The sequence below is a fragment of the Nannobrachium achirus genome, assembly GCF_963921795.1.
Source record: "Nannobrachium achirus genome assembly, chromosome: 20".
Taxonomy (NCBI): Eukaryota; Metazoa; Chordata; class Actinopteri; order Myctophiformes; family Myctophidae; genus Nannobrachium; species Nannobrachium achirus.
Genome location: NC_137827.1, coordinates 8,238,864 through 8,257,725, shown reverse-complemented (window position 1 = coordinate 8,257,725; position 18,862 = coordinate 8,238,864). Strand labels below are relative to the sequence as shown.

At 43.8% G+C, this 18,862-nt stretch overlaps 1 protein-coding gene across 2 annotated transcripts in view; it reads left to right on the top strand.

The window, feature by feature from the left end:
• Positions 1–567: 567 nt before the first annotated feature.
• Positions 568–18,862, top strand: part of LOC308305561 (alcohol dehydrogenase class-3 chain L) — a 30,081-nt gene continuing 11,786 nt past the window's right edge. For both annotated transcript variants that reach the window (XM_080750371.1, XM_080750372.1), the window contains exons 1-6: positions 568–644; positions 2,857–2,958; positions 6,993–7,134; positions 7,581–7,668; positions 11,211–11,430; positions 16,680–16,940. In XM_080750371.1, coding sequence (XP_080606497.1) covers positions 627–644; positions 2,857–2,958; positions 6,993–7,134; positions 7,581–7,668; positions 11,211–11,430; positions 16,680–16,940 — 831 coding nt within the window. In that variant the 5' untranslated portion in view covers positions 568–626. The remainder of the gene's footprint in view (positions 645–2,856; positions 2,959–6,992; positions 7,135–7,580; positions 7,669–11,210; positions 11,431–16,679; positions 16,941–18,862) is intronic.

Genomic DNA, 18,862 nt, shown 5'->3' with positions numbered 1-18,862 from the left:
CCTTTTAGGCGGCCAGATTATAGTTCCAATGGAAGAGTGAACTTGCTGAGAACAGCAAAATGTTCTTGTTCTCCCGTCATCGACAGGATGGAGGAACTAGTAAATACATTCAAAACAGATAAACAAAGCCACACACAACGGTCATAAGACTTAAAGAAATCTGGAAATCAAACCAATACAGCACCAAAACCAAACCAAAGTTGCATACTATCAACCATGGTATGGTTTATTATGGTATGGTGGTATACCATAGGGGATATTCCGGGTCCCGGATAATCACTCTCTCTCAGCTAAAGGGTCCTTGCATGGCCTGAAATACTTTGAAGACCCTTTTATACAAGGCTTACGGTACAGTGCTGCTGTGCTCATAGTTCATTGGAGGGCAGATTAGTCATGTGCAATGACTAACTGCACACACAACACACACACACACACACACACACACACACACACACACACACACACACACACACACACACACACACACACACACACACACACACACACACACACACACACACACACACACACACACACACACACACACACACACACCACTATGGAACGCCCTCTTCCTGCTTGTCTTCAGTCTGAAGACGTTAACCTTAGTCTTAACACAGCACACCATGGACACTGCAGGCAAGGTAAGAACGCTCTCTCATACTGTACATACTGTACACAAGACTCTGGTAATGCTTTCAGTTAAACTCGGTCTGTAGGAGTAAACATGTGCAGGTAGGAGTGTCAGGATTTCTCTAAGTCTGAGGCCCACTGTTTACACAATAGACAAGAATGTCTCTCTGTCTCTGCCTGTCTGTCTGCGTGTGTGTGTGTGTGCGTGTGTGTGTGGGTGTGTGTGTGTGTGTGTGTGTGTGTGTGTGTGTGTGTGTGTGTGTGTGTGTGTGTGTGTGTGTGTGTGTGTGTGTCTGTGTGTGTGTGTGTGTGCGCGCGCTAGTGTGTGTTTCCTGCATGCTGTGGGGTCGGTATTTGAAAGGGCACGTGCAGAGTCTTACAGTAGATAGTACAGTATAGATACAGTAGACAATTGCCAACCCCTTGCTTTCACATAACTTGCACATTCAGTTATGTTAAGCCTCTCTTCATTGTCCCTGTACAGTGTTTGAAGATTAATCTTTTCGGCTCTATTGTATCTCAAACCACTCCCTCCCGTCCGTCTACATTGGACATGTGACATACTGTACATCAGAGGCGTCAATTGGGTATATGGCACGGTATGGCAGCTGCCATACCTTACAGGGGGGGGAAATGAACTTCTTAAAATAAATTCATCATGCCTGTTGCTAAAGACTGTTGCCATACCTTAGCTTTTGCTGAACTGACGCCACTGCTGTACATGTTACACGTGTTTTGTTTTGTTGTGTTTTGTCCAACCATAGTTTCATTAAACACTTTCAACCTGGGAACTCTATTTTGGGCAATGAAATTATAAAAGATAATTATGTTCAGTTGTAGGTCATATATTTTATTATTGTTGTTGTTGTTGTTGTTGTTGTTGTTCTCCCCCTCACTGCATGGCCCAGAATCTGGGGAAAGTCAAAGTTGCATGAAAGTTATAGCCTATTCGTTGTCCCAACCCATGAGTTATATTTTTGCAAAGTTTGGAGACAACTGCAGTACTACTGCTGTGCCTGAGTTGGCAAATTCGAAATGTAAGCTTGTATTTGTTTTGTGCATTGAACACATAAATGAAATGATTATTAAGTGATCATGAAATTGGGACAGGCCTAATCAAGGGTTTCATCAAGTGGGTGCCGTGGCACCTTGGGTGCCGCAACGCATGTCCAGGGATGCTTTGAATACTTTGATAATATTATTCAATTTACACCAAATGTCTTTATCAAAAATCTTTATCAGATCTACATGTGAATAGGGAGGGATGCTGTGGTTCAAGTGGTTAAACTTCAAGCGCAAAGTTATTTTTCAATCTATGGAAACAGATAATGTGTCAAGTTTTCCTCTTGACTATATATCTTAGGTCTGTGGTTCTCAACCTGTGGGTCGGGATCCCCAGGGGGGTCCTCAAATTATTTTGGGGGGTCCCGAGATGATTAGCTTAATGTGCAACATTGTTTTCTCACTCAACAGTAACAAACCAACCTTAAAGTTTAATTGTATTGAGGGTATCTGCACATTTCTAAAGTGACATTTTAAGGACTTTTTAATACTTCTAAAATGAAAAATTAAACATTGGCCAAATTGTAAAATATTAGAGGCAGAAATTATGAAAATAGCAGATCTACATGCTCACAACGCCTCGCGTTGCGACTTGCGAGGCATTGTGAGCATGTAGATCGGCTATTTTCACAATAGAACCGTGTTATACAATGCCTGAACTCTTAGTGCTCGTCAGAGTGGGGGGGTCCCCAGTTAAAATATGATTATTTTATGGGTCGTGGCCTGAAAAGGTTGAGAACCACTGTCTTAGGTAAGCTATGAAATAATGTAATTCAGGCGTGGATGAAAAAGATAAGGGTGCCCTGAGCCTAAACAGCTTGAGATGCGTCTAGCAGATTCGCAAGGCGGTTTAGGAGTAGATCGCTCGTTTTCACCAGCGTCGGTAGGTTAGCGTTAGCTACAAACCAGCGTCGGCAGGTTACGGAGGTTAGCATTTCACCAGGTTAGCATTCACTAGCGTTAGTTTTACTGAGGTTAAGGTTAGGGTTAGGGTTAGGTTTTGGTGCCCCTCTGCCGCGGTCCAAGTGACTACAATGGAGCGCTCCCTACCTCCGGTTCAGCCAATCACAAGCTTGGGTCCTAAACCATGTCCTAAACCACCTTGCGTATCCACTAGACGTGTTTGAGACACAGCTCTAATGTGTTGTTTGTGTCCTACAGATGATTCGCTGCAGGGCGGCAGTGGCATGGGAGGCCGCCAAGCCCCTCTCTCTGGAGGAGGTGGAGGTGGCGCCCCCTAAGGCCGGGGAGGTCCGCATCAAGGTAATCACTACATTCAATATCTGTACCTGAGTTTTAGTGGGTTCTTTGGATACTTACAGTATGACCTTTACTCCACTACCCGTGTTTGTTGTACTTTTGACCACACTGCATTCCTAGGAAGGGAGGAAGTACGTAATTAATTAACCACGTAAAGGGATATTTCACTTTCAAACATGTTTGGGGTCATTTTAACATCTACTCAGAATTTTTGAGCACGTCAGACAGTTCTTTTCCAAGGCCATATGCATATTAATGTTGGAGTCCATGACAAAAACCTCTGGTTTATACCCAATATGATCATTTAAGGTGGCCTGCACTGTACGTGTCATCATGATAGCCTGACACCAGTGTGGGAGCGTGTCGCTGTTACTACATCTCATCTTTTCGACACCAGACTCTAAACCTCACCCTAACCTTAACCTCCGTGGAGTGAGTCGCTAACCCTCCGGTCGAAATGATGGGCGTTCGCAAAAGCGAGATTTCCCCCACCAGTGTTCACTTTGACAGCTTGATTTAGCTTTGTCATAGTCTTTAAAAAAAAAAAAACGATTTCATTCATCGTCTAAATCTACAGTTTATTTTGTCGACAAACATAATTTTTTTTTCAAAAATGTACACCTTGATGGCGTCATAATCCCTGATGTTACACTTGGCTGCTAATTTCAGAGCGCAACACCCGAGACCACCAAACATCAAGCGGCAAAATGAACAGTGCCTGGCAGAGACTTTAGAGGGGAGGGGGGCCTCCAAGCCGCCTGATAAGCCAACAGTACAAGAGTACTGTTGATATGTACATTAAATACGGACATAACTTATCTGTGGCACGCTGCTTAACCCATTTAGGCCTAGGATTATTGAATGCTTTGACTGTTGAAAAATAGCAGATATACAAGCTCACAGCCAGCGCGGCACCGAGTGCCGCGCTGCGAGCTTGTAGATCTGCTATTTGTGAAAAAATCTTGAACATTTGAATTTTGACCCTATGTTTCTATGTCAGCAATCTGGTTAAACGTCGTCAACTGGAGCTCAGTTAGTCTGTTCTTGAGCGACTACTATGTCAGTGGTTCTCAAACATTTTCATGTGAAGGACCCCCAAAATTATATGTATTTGGCCACGGACCCCCATCTCAAAATATTTAGTTCCGGGGACCACCCAGAAGCAACATTTTAATTACCAACGTTCGCTTTGAAAATACATATATTCAAAGATTTGCACACATTTTCACGACTTTTTTCAAAAATAGTAGATCTACAAGCTCGCAGCGCGGCACTCGGTGCCGCGCTGTGAGCTTGTATATCTGCTATTTTTCACTGGTTAAAGCATTCAATAATTCTAGGCCTAAATGGGTTGGATATTACACCACACTAACACTACTGTACACTACAAACACAAACAGGACAATACACACAATGTTCAATACAATGTTCACAATGCATCGCAGTGATCCACCAGTGGATCCATCCCTGTAATCTTGACATTCCAATGTAATCTTGACCTTCAGGGCAAAACTGTTGTCAGATCCTGTGTCTATAGGTGAGACATGACATTGGACATGAACTACCGTAAATGTCTTGACAGAAGAGCAGCAGAGAGACAAAATACAACCACCCTAATTGTATGATTGTATAAACATACTTTACCATACAGATTGGACAACATGAATTAAATACTGAGGGCTTCCAATGTAAAAAAATCACACCCGTGTGAACTGAGCGGTGGTTCTCTCCCCCCCCCCCCCCCGTGTGTGTGTGTGTGTGTGTGTGTGTGTGTGTGTGTGTGTGTGTGTGGCCTGGACAACAGCGCCCCTCCCTTAACATGTGTGGTCAGAAAAGGTACTACACAGGCTTGAGGCTACATACAGACCCACCCACATACAAACAAACTAACTAACAAACAAACATACCTACACACACGGCCACGCTATGGAGACGGTGTGACCACCGCTCAAAAAGAAAAAAGACAGTAAAAGGTCTTATTTGGGATGTTCCTTTTAGGCAGGGTGTTTAACTGTACTTGTACTGTACTACATTTCTATTGTATTGACTATACTTGTACTGTTCTCCATTTTTGTCTAATAACATAATCAATCAACCAATCAATCAATCAATCAATCAATCACATCATTGAAGAGTTAAATAGTGCATGTACTGTATTTGGTTAGAGTCAGTGTCCACCATGCACTGCACATAATTAATGAATGCCCCTCGGTGGGTTGGCTGTTGGTGCCCATCCATGTCATGTGACCCACAACTTGGCAGCGTGTTTGCAATATCATATCTTCATGTTGCAGGCGACCGCACACCCACGCACACGCACACACACACACACACACACACACACACACACACACACACACACACACACACACACACACACACACACACACAGACCACCTCCCTCTACGCACATGCACAAACGCACCCATGCACGCGCACACACACACACACACACACACACACACACACACACACACACACACACACACACACACACACACACACACACACACACACACACACACACACACAAACCTCAGAGTTACAGACCTGTAATGGTCATTTAGTGCCAGCTCTACATGTTATGCACTAATTTTGTATGTCCGTGGAAGAATTCGGACAAACAAATCTCCACTACGAACCCTAACGATTATACAGTTACATTATCATACTCCTAATAGCAACACGGACAGCAGGGCTGGGCCGTATCAAGGTTCAATGTTCAGCGTTCACTTTGTGTGTCATTTACATGCTTGCACTTGAAACACAAATTTTACTCAGGACCAGCAGTTTACAATAAAACTAGAATTGAAAAATGTCAATATTAAGCTGTCTCGCTTATCGTTTTCTTTAGCATAACAAAGAATCGCTCCATTCCAATCGCCCGACAATTGTCTGTCAATGTTTCACATTCGCATTTCTGTCTAATAAATTATTCAATCAGTCAATTTATATGCTATAGGCCTAATCACGACCCACCCGTGGGTCAAACATTTTGTACTTTTACTTGTAACTAAATGTTGATACCAACACTTTTGTTCGTTTACAGAGTAGTTTTATTTATAAAAAGTAACACATGCAAACACAGCCATTGTTTTACTTGTAACACAGTACTTTCACTTAGGTAAAAACATTTCAGTAGCCTACTTTTTCCATCTCGCAGCATCCGCTGGTGAAAAGATTCGGCCAAAAACACATGCAGGCAGTGACAAATACACATCCATGCCGTTGTCGAAATGATGGTCTGTCGAAACAAAAAGATGTTAGAAGGCGGGGGGAAAAAGTAACTAGAGGAGCCCACAAAGTCTAGAACGCTGGAATTGAGTCACCGCTCCCACCGATGAGACGCACGAACCTGATGTCAGCCTAGCTCCGCCAGCCTGAGGAGTTAAAGTCTGAAATTCCAAGCGCTCACTGATCACGTGACAGCAGGACTGATTTCAGAATGCTGTGTTTGAGCAGTCTAGCTCCGCTCGACAGCTAATAATATTAATATGACTCTACATGATTGCGTTATCATGATAATTTCAAACAAAGCAGTTTCAGGAGGTGATTCCTACAGCAAACAAGAGGCATTAATGTCCAAAAGGATAATACTAGTGGGAGAGCAGTGAATTGTACTTTATCAGTTTATCATTAGTGTTTAAAGGGCAAATAGCAGTGGGAGTGGGGGTTATCAAGGTGTGTTCATGGGCTTGTTGTCCACAGCAGATAAGAGCAGTTCAGTGCAGATAATCCACTCCGACCTATGGATGACCTATGGACTTCTATATAATCTTTAAATAACATAACTGTACAGTATGCTATACATTTGTCCACACCCATCACGTCGTCACCTTCTTAATATAACGGCCTCATGGTTTGAGGAAAACTATATTTTTGCCTAAATCATCTCTTTCATGACACTGGCAACCTCTGGTTAAATCACCTATATCCTAAAGTCAGGTTAATAATTGCCTATACGTCAAAATAGAAATTAGTATAATTTAATCCTGTCCTTTGAGTGTTTTTTTAATGGAGTCTAAATGTTGTTTCAGATCGTGGCCACAGGGATCTGTCACACAGACTCGTACACGCTGAGCGGCTCAGACTCAGAGGGGGTGTTCCCTGTGGTTCTGGGTCATGAGGGAGCAGGCATCGTGGAGAGTGTGGGAGAAGGAGTCTCCAAATTTAAAGCAGGTACCTGACTCCTCCTGACACACCACTGCTGGACAGGAACTACGTACATGTATTACTTGAGTACTGTAGGCTACTTCGACTTCACCCATTTTCAACAGCACCGTATCTTCATAATTTGGTCTGTGGACACTTCAGGAAACCGCCTACCATTGACATCATTGTTAGCCACTGTTGTTGGCCAGTAACTAATTTAGTGACTAAGTAATATATTATATTCTGATATTATTACTTTCCCCAGTAACGAGTATCAGTGGGGCGATACGAGTAACTCACGATACTGTGACGGTATTCGTCCCTCCATAACGACGATATCACCACCGAAAATAGCCAACCTCCAAGCTCACAGCGCGACGCGTTGTGAGCTTGGAGGTCTGCTATTTCCACCAAAAGGCCCCTTTAGAAATGTTTGCCCCTGCCTCTGTAACATTCTCTGCACGTCCCTGCAGGGGACACGGTCATACCGCTCTACATCCCCCAGTGTGGAGACTGCAAGTTCTGCAAGAACCCCAAAACCAACCTGTGTCAGAAGATCAGGTAGAGTAACATAATTATTTTATGCTTTAAAGGTGATACACCATGAAATTTAACTTTTCCTATTTTAAAACCTTTTTTTGGGGTCCCACTAGCACCTTCTATCCTCACAAAGTCCCATTTCTGACCGTTGTGTCTTTCTCTGGTTTTGAGAAGGCGAAGGTTAAAAGTATCCCACGGGTTCTCAAAACAGGCTATCCAGATTTGCTGCCGATTGTGACGTCATCTGCCGATTTTGACGTCATCATAATTTTTTTTTGGGGGGGGGGGGGGGGGGGGGGCGCAGTTCAGGCCAAAGGTGGTACTGCAGCTGAAATGCTCTGAGAGCCATTCAAAAATGAGAGAGGCTCTATTCAGGAGTGGTAATTTAGCCTCAAACCTTTTGAAAAACGTTTTTGGGACATAAACAATATGACTAAATGCATGGTGTATCACCTTTAACTATTGAAAAATAGCAGATATACAAGCTCACAGCCGCGCATAGAGCTTGTAGATCTGCTATTTAAAAAAAATCATGAACATTTGTGCAAAGTCTTTGAATATATTTACCAGATCCTATAAATGTCTTCTAAATCCTTTTTTTAAATCAGTGGTTTTCAAACTTTTTCACGTCAAGGACCCCCCAAATTTATGTATTTCGCTGCTGACCCCATCTCAAAACATGTTGTTCCAGGAACCCCCCCAGAAGCAAATATTTGAGTTACAAATGCTCGCTTTAGAAATATATATATTCAAGGATTTGCAAACAATTTCACGATTTTTCAAAAATAGCAGATCTACAAGATTGCAGCGCGGCACAGGGCTATTTTTTATTGGTTAAAGCAAAACATACGTTTAAAGTGGCTCCAGGGCCAGGCCTAGGTTATTATCATCCAACCGGGGCATAAGGCTCCTTATTGTGGGCTCGCCTGGAAGGCGAGCACACGTATGTTATCTTCATTATTTATCTATCAGTCAGTCAGTATCCTCAAAACTTTGGCGCGATTCATCTCCTAAACGCTTACACCTTTCAACACCATTCAAATTTTTATGTGTTCAGCTTACTGAGGACACGTGTGCTTGTATTTTTCTTTTTGAAATGTTTTGTAGTTTAATTATAAAAAAATAAAAATGTTTAACTTTAAGCACCCAATGCATTTCCAATGGGTTTAGCAGAGTGAGACAGAGAAAAAGGACCCATGTTTATATTAAGGCGCTGTGGCTGCAATATTCACACTTCAGATATGCTATTTATATCAATGCGTTGACACAGGTCTGCTCTCTGATTTGATCCAAATGTCTAAGCTGTGTGATGTATAAAACTATAGTTATAGTTAAAACTATAAATAAATGTCCCTCTCCACTCTACTGATTGACACAGCTGTGATTAAAGGCCTGTCTGTCATTGGCTGTTCTGTGGTGCTGTAGCCTTACATAAGACGGCCCTGCAGTGACAATGCGAAAGTCTCGGCAGAAAGCGTCTTAATGTAAGGCTAGTGGTGCTGCAAAGTAACCAAGTACATTTACTCAAGTATATACAAACAAGTACTTGTACCTACAGTACAATTTTGAGGTACTTTTACTCTACTTTCCATTTTTGTTACATATACTCTACTATAAATACAGCATTTGACAGCCTCAGTTACTTGTTACTTTGCAGATTTTATTATTAATAAAAAACATAGATGGGCCACTTAATACTGCTATGAAGTTGATCTACAATGTGCACACGCACGCACGCACGCACTCACACACACACACACACACACACACACACACACACACACACACACACACACACACACACACACACACACACACACACACACAAACAACTGTTACTGTGTTACTGTGGAGACGTTTGCTTGTATTTGTCTTTGAGACATGTTTTGTATTGTTTTAGAAATTTTACTTAAAAAGAATAAGGTTTTAGGATCCCGGGCAATGGGATTTACAGTATATATCCTAGAACCCGCAGGGACAATCAGCCGTATTAGTGGTTGTTGTTGGTTTTCAGGGAGATATCACAACCAATGCATTTTCAAATCAGATCCACAAACACAATAAAAGTCATGCTCCACTCCTCAGTCTGGAGTGGCCACATAGAAGAACTCCTTGGTTATAGACATAGTGGAGGACAGATGTGATCTGGGATTGTTAACCTACAGTATATGCACTCAATATACACCTCTAGAACACATAGAATATGTACAGTAAGGTTCAGTAGAGTACAGTAAAAGTACAGTAAGGTTCAGTAGAGTACAGTAAAGTACAGTAAGGTACAGTAAAGTACAATAAAATACAGTAAAGTACAATAAAGTACAGTAAGGTACAGTGGAGTACAGTAAAGTACAGTAGAGTACAGTAAAGTACAGTATAGTAAGGTACAGTAGAGTACAGTAAGGTACAGTACGGTACAGTAGAGTACAGTATAGTATAGTACAGTAAGGTACAGTACAGTACAGTACAGTACAGTAAGTTACAGTAGAGTACAGTAAAGTACAGTACAGTACAGTAAGGTACAGTACAGTAAGGTACAGTAGAGTACAGTAAAGTACAGTAAGTTACAGTAGAGTACAGTAAAGTACAGTAAGTTACAGTAGAGTACAGTAAAGTACAGTAAGTTACAGTAGAGTACAGTAAAGTACAGTAAGGTACAGTAAAGTACAAAACAATACAGTAAGGTACAGTAGAGTACAGTAAAGTACAGTAGAGTACAGTAAAGTACAATAAAGTACAGTAAAGTACAATAAAGTACAGTGGAGTACAGTAAAGTACAGTATAGTAAGGTACAGTAGAGTACAGTACAGTACAGTAAGGTACAGTACGGTACAGTACAGTACAGTATAGTACAGTATAGTATAGTACAGTAAGGTACAGTACAGTACAGTATAGTACAGTACAGTACAGTACAGTACAGTACAGTACAGTACAGTACAGTAAGGTGCAGTACAGTATAGTAAGGTACAGTACAATACTGTAAGGTACTGTACCTTACAGTACCTTAAAGTATCCTATTTGTTGGGTTGGAAGCGAGCCCACACTGTTTCGAAGGAACAGTATTTCTAGTTTACTTGATCAACGCCAGAATAAAATTACAATGCAGATGTATATTTATTTATCGTTTCTCCACATAAACATTTTCTATCACCTTTAATCCGATCCACTGTAGGGAAAGGGACGATAATCACTATAGTTTATGGTGATAAAATCGTATCATGGAGATTACATTTATTGTAGAATTATCCTGGGATCAATTCACCTTTTTATTTGCCAAGCTGCATATCCATTTAAACCCTCATTATGGTAAAACAGACCTGGAAATAACATACTTGGTATAGTCTTTTTTTTTTCACTCTCTACCAAATCTCTTTGCCAAAAAATTGCAGATCTACAAGCTCACAATGCGTCACTATGCAAACACGTTGCGCACTTTTATATCTGCTATTTTTTACCAAATGTTCCGCCCCAGGATAATGGATGTTGGGGATATTTATGATTATCACGATAACATCGTACATTTATCACACGTCACAATAATCGTCCCATCCCTACCTGCGTTGCAGGGTGAGCCAGGGCAGAGGGCTGATGCCGGACGGGACGTCCCGGTTCTCCTGCAAGGGGAAGGCCCTGTTCCACTTCATGGGCTGCAGCACCTTCTCTGAGTACACGGTGGTGGCTGACATCTCCCTGGCCAAGGTCAACCCCGCCGCCCCGCTGGACAAGGTGTGCCTGCTGGGCTGTGGCATCTCCACTGGCTACGGAGCAGCTCTCAACACTGCCAAGGTAAGGCCTGTGGCATCTCATCTCCACTGGCTACGGAGCAGCTCTCAACACTGCCAAGGTAAGGGTTGTGGCATCTCCACCGGCTACGGAGCAGCTCTCAACACTGCCAAGGTAAGGACTGTGGCATCTCCACTGACTACGGAGCAGCTCTCAACACTGCCAAGGTAAGGGCTGTGGCATCTCCACTGGATACGGAGCAGCTCTCAACACTGCCAAGGTAAGGACTGTGACATCTCCACTGGCTACAGAGCAGCTCTCAACACTGCCAAGGTAAGGACTGTGACATCTCCACTGGCTACAGAGCAGCTCTCAACACTGCCAAGGTAAGGGCTGTGACATCTCCACCGGCTACAGAGCAGCTCTCAACACTGCCAAGGTAAGGACTGTGACATCTCCACCGGCTACAGAGCAGCTCTCAACACTGCCAAGGTAAGGCCTGTGACATCTCCACCGGCTACAGAGCAGCTCTCAACACTGCCAAGGTAAGGGCTGTGCAGTGTTGTTTTTGACAGCAAATTTTGATTTAGTTTTAGTCATAGTCTTTTGAATAAAATGTCTTTTAGTTTTAGTCATAATTTAGTCACCTGAAAAGTTTTAGTTTTAGTCTAGTTTTAGTTGACTAAATCTAGAGTTGATTTAGTCAACTGAAATGTATTTTTGGCAGGCCATGATGGCATCGTAATGACTGATTTTACACTTGGTTGCTGAAAATAGCAGATCTACAAGCTCACAACGCGTCGCGCTGCGACACGTTGTGAGCTTGTAGATCGGCTATTTTCAGCATGCAACATAGGAGAGCAACCAAACGTAAAATGACTCTCTTCTCCCCAACATTGTAGTCCCTCCCCAACATTTTAGTCTAGTTTTTATTTTATTGACGAAATTGTCAATATATTTAGTCTTAGTTTTAGTCATCACAGCTTAGTTTTTATTTCGTTTTCGTCAGTGAAGAAAACGCAGTCGACAAAATTTTTTCGTCATAGTTTTAGTCGACAAAATCGACACTGGGGCTGTGGCATCTCCACTGGCTACGGAGCAGCTCTCAACACTGCCAAGGTAAGGCCTGTGGCATCTCCACTGGCTACGGAGCAGCTCTCAACACTGCCAAGGTAAGGCCTGTGGCATCTCCACTGGCTACGGAGCAGCTCTCAACACTGCCAAGGTAAGGCCTGTGGCATCTCCACTGGCTACGGAGCAGCGCTCAACACTGCCAAGGTAAGGCCTGTGGCATCTCCACTGGCTACGGAGCAGCGCTCAACACTGCCAAGGTAAGGCCTGTGACATCATCTCCACTGGCTACGGAGCAGCTCTCAACACTGCCAAGCTAAGGCCTGTGGCATCTCCACTGGCTACGGAGCAGCGCTCAACACTGCCAAGCTAAGGACTGTGCAGTGTTGTTTTTGACAGCAAATTTTGATTTAGTTTTAGTCATAGTCTTTTGAATAAAATGTCTTTTAGTTTAGTAGTCATAATTTAGTCACCTGAAAAGTTTTAGTTTTAGTCTAGTTTTAGTTGACTGAATATCATTCAGACTTTAGGCGACTAAATTTAGAGTTGATTTAGTCAACTGAAATGTATTTTTGGCAGGCCATGATGGCATCGTAATGACAGATTTTACACTTGGTTGCTGCTGCGACGCGTTGTGAGCTTGTAGATCGGCTATTTTCAGCATGCAACATAGGAGAGCAACCAAACGTAAAATGACTCTCTTCTCCCCAGCATTGTAGTCCCTCCCCAACATTTTAGTCTAGTTTTTATTTGTCAATAAAATAGAAATTGTCAATATATTTAGTCTTAGTTTTAGTCATCACAGCTTAGTTTTTATTTCGTTTTCGTCAGTGAAAGAAACGCAGTCGACAAACATTTTTCGTCATAGTTTTAGTCGACAAAATCGACACTGGGGCTGTGGCATCTCCACTGGCTACGGAGCAGCTCTCAACACTGCCAAGGTAAGGACAGTGGCATCTCCACTGGCTACGGAGCAGCTCTCAACACTGCCAAGTGTCCCAACGGGTCTGTAGCCTTAAGCTAGATGCAGATTAGACTAAAATCAAATCTGTGCTTCTGGGGGTCCCTGGAACAAAAAGGTTTGCAATAGGGGTCCATCCGTGGAACAAAATATTTTGAGATGGGGGTCCACGGCCAAAAACACATTTTGGGGGTCCTTAACCACTGATAGGCACATTCTACAAATGTCTTCCAAATCATAACAATTTTCTGAAAATAACTTATGTTGCCATCAGTGTTTCTCAAACTTTGTCATGTGAAGGACCCCCAGAATGATATGTATTTGGCTACGGACCCCCATCACAAAATATTTTGTTCCAGGGACCCCCAGAAGCAAATATTTGATTTTAGTCTATTCTGCATCTAGCTTAACGCTTCCAGTGCCAGCCCCTAGATGGCGCCATAGAATGCCAGACTTTCTCCCATAGGGGACTGCATTAGCATCCGGGGGCTCACGTTGCAGTGACGCGCGTGCTCACGTTCGTGCACGTCATGGAAAGGTCCCGGATGATAATGCTAACAGAATAGCTATTCCCATTTTGTCATTTTAAAGATCATTTTTCGGCAATTTCGCCGTAAATAAACCTCGCGCCACATCCCTAAAAACACAATCCAGAGATATGGCCCTTCAAAGATGTGGTGTTTCATTGGATTCGGCGGCGATTCGCGGCTACGTTCGCGGCTCACGGCCGGCATGGCTTCCCCAGGATTTGGACCACTGGATTTTAAATTAAGGCTCAGGCTTCAGAAGGCCTCGGATCATTTTATTCATTTCATTAAAAAAGCCGAACTAATTCGGGATCGGCACACTGGACTACGTTCCGGAAGCGGCGCTGAACATTCAGTGAACATTGGGGGTCTCAAAAATGTATTTTAAAGGAGTAGTTCACCCCCAAAATGACTTTTTTTCTATTGATTACTCATGCCATGGAGAGTAGAGTTCAATAATATTTTTAGTTTTTTGTCACATTCCTAAGACATAAATGTGATAACAATAAATTTACCCCCATTCATTTCGGATGGTGACCCGTTTCGAAACGGGTCACCATCCGGAATTACCTGACTTTCGCCAGATGGTGGCAGCATTGCTTATGCATTGCTTTACCATCTGGGTTCACTTGCGGAGGAGGGGTTCCCTTCGGAATGTCCCTGGCCGGACCAATCAGCGGCAGCTATGGGCGGGCTCTGAGCGGCTCTGAGCCAATAGAGTCTGATTGCAGACCACGTGGAAACCCAGGAGGCGGATTCTGGGTGCAACGTCATGCAGACAGGCCAATATGAGTCGTTGGAGTTGGCACGGCCATATCCAATCACCTGCTTTAGAATTTTAAAAAATGGCCCGCCCCTTACATCGGTTGTGCTGGACCGAGTCCAGATGGTAGAAGCAGAGCGTTATGCAGGCATACGCAATGCTGCAAACCATCTGGCGAAAGTCAGGTTACATCCGGAATCAATGGGGGTAAATTTACTCAAATCAAATTTTTGTCTTAGGAATGTGACAAAAACCTAAAAATATTATTGAACTCTACTCTCCATGGCATGAGTAATCAATAGAAAAAAAGTCATTTTGGGGGTGAACTACTCCTTTAAACCATTTTTAATGGAATATATCGTCGGACCATGTAAAATGGCTAGCTGGCTAGCGTAGGACGAGCCAGGACCACCCACGGCTCTACAAGCAGCTCAGGGTAAGTCAATTAATAAAAAAAAAATTGTATTGGATTGAAATAAAGCCGAACTAGTTCGGGATCGGCACTCAACAAGTTAAGGCCACAGACCCGTTGGGAAACGAGTTTGGGGGCGACTTTGAAAGAGGGCGACTTATCTGGCTACCGGTTGTGGCATCTCCACTGGCTACGGAGCAGCTCTCAACACTGCCAAGGTAAGGGCATCTCCACTGGCTACGGAGCAGCTCTCAACACTGCCAAGGTAAGGGTTGTGGCATCTCCACTGGATACGGAGCAGCTCTCAACACTGCCAAGGTAAGGACTGTGGCATCTCTACTGGCTACGGAGCAGCGCTCAACACTGCCAAGGTAAGGCCTGTGGCATCTCTACTGGCTACGGAGCAGCGCTCAACACTGCCAAGGTAAGGCCTGTGGCATCTCCACTGGCTACGGAGCAGCGCTCAACACTGCCAAGGTAAGGCCTGTGGCATCTCCACTGGCTACGGAGCAGCGCTCAACACTGCCAAGGTAAGGCCTGTGGCATCTCCACTGGCTACGGAGCAGCGCTCAACACTGCCAAGGTAAGGCCTGTGGCATCTCCACTGGCTACGGAGCAGCTCTCAACACTGCCAAGGTAAGGACTGTGACATCTCCACTGGCTACAGAGCAGCTCTCAACACTGCCAAGGTAAGGACTGTGACATCTCCACTGGCTACAGAGCAGCTCTCAACACTGCCAAGGTAAGGCCTGTGGCATCTCCACTGGCTACGGAGCAGCGCTCAACACTGCCAAGGTCAGACACATATCCCCCCCTCTAGGGCACGTACTGGATGTCAACCTGTAGATCGGGACCCCACAAATTATGTTTTGGGGGGTCCCCAGATGTTTAGCTAAATGTTAACATTGTTTTCTCACTCAACAACAGTACAGACCAACATACAGTATAAGTGTGTATACTGTGGGGTATCTGCACATTTTTAAAGTGACGATTTAAGGACTTTAAAGACTATTTTAGTACCTCTGGTCAATCATTGGTCAAATTGTCAAATATTAGAGGCAGAAATTGTAAAAATAGCAGATCTACATGCTCACAGCGCCTCGCGTTGTGAGGCGTTATGAGCATGTAGATCGGCTATTTTCTCAACGGAATAGATCGAGTCAAACTAAATGTAATGCCAACTCTTACAATTCCAAGTCCCCGGTTCAAATATGATTATTTTGTGGGTCAAGGTTGAGAACCACTGCTCTAGGGCACTGTTGTACCCCCTCCACCCCCTCACTGCTTTGAAATTGCTATTACTGTTTACAAACAACAGAAACCAAGGATTATATATTTCAAGAGCGAGAAATCATAGTAAAAATCCAAAGCATTCTTCCTCCACACTGGGAGAGAAACAACACCTGAAAGTTTAAAGGGATGCATTTTTACACATGAGGCTGGTAACCCACTTTTACATTGCATCTTATGAGCGGTCGGTTTCTTTTGCCTCCGACCTGCACGCGCATACTGGTTCTTATCAGTGTGACGTTGTCTGTAAGTGCGTCTATTGACTGTCCTGAGTTCCTTTGGTGTCAGGTGGAGGCGGGGTCCAGCTGTGCGGTGTTTGGTCTGGGTGCGCTTGGCCTGGCGGCCATCATGGGCTGCCAGGCGGCCGGGGCCGGCAGGATCATCGGGGTGGACATCAACCCGGACAAGTTCTCCGTGGCCAGACAGTTTGGAGCCACGGACCTGGTCAACCCCAAGGACCACAGCAAGCCCATCCAGGAGGTGCTGGTGGACATGACCGACGGAGGCGTGGACTACTCCTTCGAGTGCGTGGGAAACGTTGGCATCATGGTGAGACAAATTAAGCATCTACCCAGCTTCACGTTATTGTCATATTTAAGCAATAAATATTAATACAAAATATTATTATTAAGCAATAGTTACCCTTAGAATAAAAACAAGTAGAATTCATTTAATTGTAATTAAGATATTCAATAGAAATTTGAAAAGATTTTATGCCGCATTTATCTATGTCCCTGAACTTCACATGAAACTGCTAGTGTAGCCGCTTACAAGACAATGATAGCGAACCGGCAGCTTGTTTGCGACAAGCGCAACTGCTTTCTTTGTTTGGTGAGACCCGCTCCATAATGATCAATATCACCATGGGTCAACCAATCAGATTCCTTTCTTTGTATTGAAAGAAAGAAAGAAAGAAAGAAAGAAAGAAAGAAAGAAAGAAAGAAAGAAAGAAAGAAAACAAAATACCGGTACGTGTCCCCCTCACACATGCGAAGAAAACAATATCAGTCTCCAGAAGTAGGGATGTGTTTTCAGTGAATATAACATTCAATAGATAGATAAATACCGTTATTATCCCAAGGGGGAAAATCAGTTGCCCAGAGGCAGCACAGCAGTTTAAGGTTACAAGTTACAGAGAAGAATGAAAATGAAAAAAAGTATTGCTATTTGTGTCACAACACAAATAGCAATACTTAAAGCACAACTTATCAATGAAGTGCCAAACAAAATGTGTCCAAACAGTTGATTAGAAGGACAACATATACAGTAGTTACCAGAAGCAGAGATGTGTGTTTCTGATGAGTCCATCAACAGTGTGATCACTATGTTTACATTGCAGAGAGCAGCATTAGGCGCCGTACAGACATCTGCGTCACGCATCATCATCTTATCGTCTGAGAATGGCCACTGGGGGCGCCGTACTAATGCATTCTCAATGCAAGGTTGTTTGGTGTTTTGTCGTTGCCGTGTCTCTTCAAGAGCGTACAGGCTGCGGTTGAGCTAGAGACACGGCAACGACAAAAAACCAAACAAACTTCCATTGACAATGCATTAGTACGGCGTTCCCAGTGGCCATTCTCATACGATAAGATGATGATGCGTGACGCACATGTGTGAGTCCGGCCTTAGAGGCCTGCCATAAGGGCTGGGGGACCAGTGTGATCACTATGTTTACATTGCAGAGAGCAGCATTAGAGGCATGTCATAAGGGCTGGGGGACCAGTGTGATCACTGTGTTTACATTGACAGAGAGCAGTATTAGAGGCCTGTCATAAGGGCTGGGGGACCAGTGTGATCACTGTGTTTACATTGACAGAGAGCAGTATTAGAGGCCTGCCATAAGGGCTGGGGGACCAGTGTGATCACTGTGTTTACATTGACAGAGAGCAGTATTAGAGGCCTGCCATAAGGGCTGGGGGACCAGTGTGATCACTGTGTTTACATTGACAGAGAGCAGTATTAGAGGCCTGTCATAAGGGCTGGGGGACCAGTGTGATCACTATGTTTACATTGCAGATAGCAGTATTAGAGGCCTGTCATAAGGGCTGGGGGACCAGTGTGATCACTATGTTTACATTGCAGAGAACAGCATTATTAGAGGCATGTCATAAGGGCTGGGGTACCAGTGTGATCACTGTGTTTACATTGCAGAGAACAGCATTAGAGGCCTGTCATAAGGGCTGGGGGACCAGTGTGATCACTATGTTTACATTGCAGAGAACAGCATTATTAGAGGCATGTCATAAGGGCTGGGGTACCAGTGTGATCACTGTGTTTACATTGCAGAGAACAGCATTAGAGGCCTGTCATAAGGGCTGGGGGACCAGTGTGATCACTATGTTTACATTGCAGAGAGCAGCATTAGAGGCCTGCCATAAGGGCTGGGGGACCAGTGTGATCACTATGTTTACATTGCAGAGAACAGCATTAGAGGCCTGTCATAAGGGCTGGGGGACCAGTGTGATCACTAT